The following is a 3,825-nucleotide window of genomic DNA, read 5'->3' as shown; positions in this document are numbered from 1 at the left end:
CAGAGAAGAACGCCGGGACTCAGATAGTGAGAGCAATTTGCCCAGGCTCAGGGCCAGTATGTGAAAGAGCCAAGATCCCAATCCAGGTCTGTCTGCCTCCAAAGTCCACGCTGGGTGCCAGACTTGCTTCCACATGGAGCAAGAGTTACAGTGACGGGAGCAGAGCCCTCACTCTTGAAAATGTCAGAAACACTTGATGCCTATTCGTCACCACACCCTGCCATTAGCAAAGCGCATCATTTCACGACTTTACTTCCTTTAAAGCACATCCTGGGGGCGGGTTGACTTTTTCCAATTATGACTGAGCTGTTCATCCTCAAATGCCCAAGGAGACAGCCCTGCGGACAACTGTGACCAGTCTTTTCGGAGGAAGGCCCCGTGAGCCATCTCAGTCTCACGACTGAGTGCTGGACGCCCTTGTTCCAAACCACCTGTTAACTGTGAGAAGTCATGTGCCGGGAGAGATGGTGGCGCTCGCGGAAGTACTCGTGGCAAACGGGGCACGTGAGGGCCTCTTCTCTCAGCCTCTTAGAATGCAGGTCGGGCCCCACGTGCTCCTTTTTGTGGTGGGACCGCATGTGGAAGACCAGGTCGGAGGTCAGGCGGAAGGAGAGGTTGCATTTGGCGCACCAGTTCTGGGTGGACAGGCCCAGGGAGGTGAGCGTGGGGGGCAGCAGGGCCCAAGAGGCAGTGGAGGAGCACGACGGAGGTGTGGGTATCTGGGCCATGGCATGCTTGAGCCACAGCATGGGGTCACCCAGGAAAGTGCCGCAGAGAGGAGCATTTGGTGGCACCATTTGCAGGTTCCAGAAATCACCCACCAAAAGCTTGGAGTTGGAAAGTCGACCCCAGCAAGTGACATCTACTGTGTTGATGAGTCCCAGCAGCTCCCCCAGAGCGTCTATAGGTCCGCCTGCCTGGAAGACGGAGGCTGGCCCCGGTCTCCCTGCTGGACTCCTGGTGGGCTTGCTGAAGGCACTTCTCTGCTCCCCGCGGGCTCCACTGGGCCACACTGAGAAGCAGGTGATGCTAGCCGGGTCCCTGGGGATGTCCAGGGTCCGCTGCTGGGGGCCAGGCTGGCCTGCAGGGCCACCATGCACCCTCTCCTGGGCCTGCCTGCCCCCAAGCCTCTTCTTGAGCCGAGGCACCTCCATGAAGGCGCTCTGCCTCTGTTCCCAGCAAGCCTTCCGGGGCATCAGCTTTCCCAGCCTGAGCTTGCCCGGGGCTGCTGACAGCGCCATCTCGGCACAGGCCTCATCCCGGCCACCGCTGCCCGGGGCAGCCTCAGAGCCCAGGCAGTTTGTTTTCTCCAGCAGCACTGGCTTGCGGCCCCAGCCCTGCTCGGGTTCACTAAGCCGCCATCTGTTTTCAGCTGAAGGGCTCCGCAGAGCTCCCTTCCCAGCAGCCATGGGGACCGCAGGGCCTGGGCCAGCTGAGCAAGGTGGATGCTCCAACAGCTGTCAGTCTCCGAGGCTTCTGGGCCCGGGGAGGGGCCGTGAGACGGAAGGGCTCCCCTGGTGCTTGGGTCGGCACACTCGGACCACAGGGCTCTGCAGAGAGAGGAAGCAGAAGGCAGTGAGAAGTGCGCTCTCCACTCAGGGACGTACAGGAGCACGCAGGTTGTAGGAACTTACAGAAAGCCTTCTCTCACCTGGGACCTCGGCGTCTCAGGGCAAGTGCTGAGAGGAGCATGAACTTGGGGCAGACAAGTGTCCATGTGAGCCCAGGCTCTGCCAGTCCTCAGCTGTGTGATGTTAGACAAGCAGCCCTTCTAATTAATCTTCTTGGCTAACTTGGCAAGAGACAGTTTTTGTCCTTTGCATCCAAAGAACCCTGACTACTACAGATGCAGCAACTCACCCTGACTCAGAGCACAATGCTTTCACCTCCAGGGCTCCATGGGGGGAAGGACCACAGCGCACAATGCTCCCACCCAGAGGCCAGGCTCAGTACTGCCCCCATCTGTCAACCTCCAGACAGCAGCTGCTATCTTCTAACAGTGACACAAGGCTTCTACCAGTCAGTCTGACTTGGTTGAAAACTCTAATATGTTTGCACCCTGATTTAAAGCAGTTTTTGTTCCTTGCTGCTCAGTATGCTAATTTTTCTCCCAAATCATCAGAAATGCCAAGACACTACAAGCACTTGGAGACGGGAGCTGCTGCAGCACAGGTGACCAGAGGGTAAAAGCTGGACAGTAACATCCAGACATGGTGGGTTGGGTCTGGAGCTGTTCCTGGTCCCTGCTCCCACACCTGGGGGCAGCCATCTCTCCACCAGGCCCTGCCCCTGCACCAAGTGTGGGTCTCCCTCTCCACTCTCCTGAAGTGACCACAACTGTTCTTCACACATTCATCCACTTGCTTCTCCTCTGCTCACCCATCAACTGTCAAATGTGCCAGCTGTGCCAACCTGCTGGGCATCACCTGGGGAACCAGCCTCGGCTTTGCCCCTGAGGTGCTCATGGCAGCAGGGGAGACACACAATGGCCATAAGTGAGGGTGGTACCCAGGAGGAAAGGGAGCCATCAGCCCTGCTAGGGAGACATTCATCCCTGCCCTTCCCTGATCTGCTCCACCAGCAAGTTCTTGAGGCTTGCAAACCCATCTTCAAGCACCCCCTCAGCTTGTGAGAGGTTTGCTGGACCACCCTCAGCTGAGTGTTCGGAGTTTTCATCATTAACAAATATGTCTCCTGAGCCCAGGAGGACCGTGAGGAGGGGACAGCTCCGCTCCTTCCTCACAGGAACATCACTTGAGTTCAACTTAGCTCCTTCCTCTTGCCCTGCCTCCTGCCCCACCTGTAAAAGGAAGCACAGGTGCCTGCCCTCCTTCTCACTGTCTTGGCAACAGGAGTCTGTGACACATGTTTTGCATATGTCACCTCAACACACCTGGAGGGTCATCACCCTCTTTCACAGATGAGGAGGACCCAAGTCCTGCAATACTAAGCATCCTGTCCCATGTCACCTGCAAGGATGAGGCACAGCTGGGATTGGAACCCAAGTGTGTGTCCCCAAGCCTGCTTTGGTTGCACTGGTCATGTCACCCTCCCAGAGCCCCCAGAGGTAAACACCAAGTCAACCATGTGACCCAAACACCAAATGAGGGCATGTTGAGGGTTTAGGTCTCCTTTTCCTGCCTTCTCTCCGACTTCTCCCAAGCTTTTACCCCATCAAAAAGTCAAATTCTTTGTCTAACCTCTGAGCTTTAAACAGCTCCTGAGGAAACACATGCCAGCCCTACCTTTCAGCCCATTCCTGTGTGAGCCTGGTCTCAAGCTTTGTCAACCTGAAAGGACTTACAAGACCGGCCACCAGGGAGAGCTGAGCCTCTCCTAACATCATTTCCAAACTGAGTCCTCAAAGGGGATGCCACTGACTTCAGAGATTAGTGCCCACCAATGTTCCTTGAAGAGGAAGAGGCAGTCACATCACTCCACCAGCTGACCCTGAGATGTCCTTCCCACCTCTCTCAGCCTCGAATTCCCATCACCTAGGATTGGGCTTAATTATCTCCACAGTCCTTTCCAGATCTACCAGTGTATGACTCCAAATGGGATGAAGCCACTTCTCCCCCTTTGTCAAAGAATAACTGGTCTGCTTGAAGCCCTGATGCTGAGCTTCCGTGAGCTCACAAAGACACACACACACCCAGGGACACTCATACCCTCACATACACACACACTTTCACAACACATACACACTCACAATCTCATATACACACACTCATATACACATACACTCACATACATACAGTCACATACATTCACATACACTCAAACACATACACATACTATCACACACTCAAATGCACATACACCATC

At 55.4% G+C, this 3,825-nt stretch overlaps 1 protein-coding gene across 1 annotated transcript; it reads right to left on the bottom strand.

Annotated features, from left to right (window-relative positions):
- Positions 1-434: 434 nt before the first annotated feature.
- On the bottom strand, positions 435-1,409 carry ZNF488 (zinc finger protein 488). Its single transcript, XM_068547455.1, has one exon. The coding sequence runs from the start codon at positions 1,407-1,409 to the stop codon at positions 435-437; it is 975 nt and encodes a 324-aa protein (XP_068403556.1).
- Positions 1,410-3,825: the final 2,416 nt, after the last annotated feature.

The sequence above is a fragment of the Eschrichtius robustus genome, chromosome 7, assembly GCF_028021215.1.
Source record: "Eschrichtius robustus isolate mEscRob2 chromosome 7, mEscRob2.pri, whole genome shotgun sequence".
NCBI classification, from domain to species: Eukaryota; Metazoa; Chordata; class Mammalia; order Artiodactyla; family Eschrichtiidae; genus Eschrichtius; species Eschrichtius robustus.
Note: the sequence above shows the minus strand (reverse complement) of the source record. Positions and strands in the feature narration are given on the sequence as shown.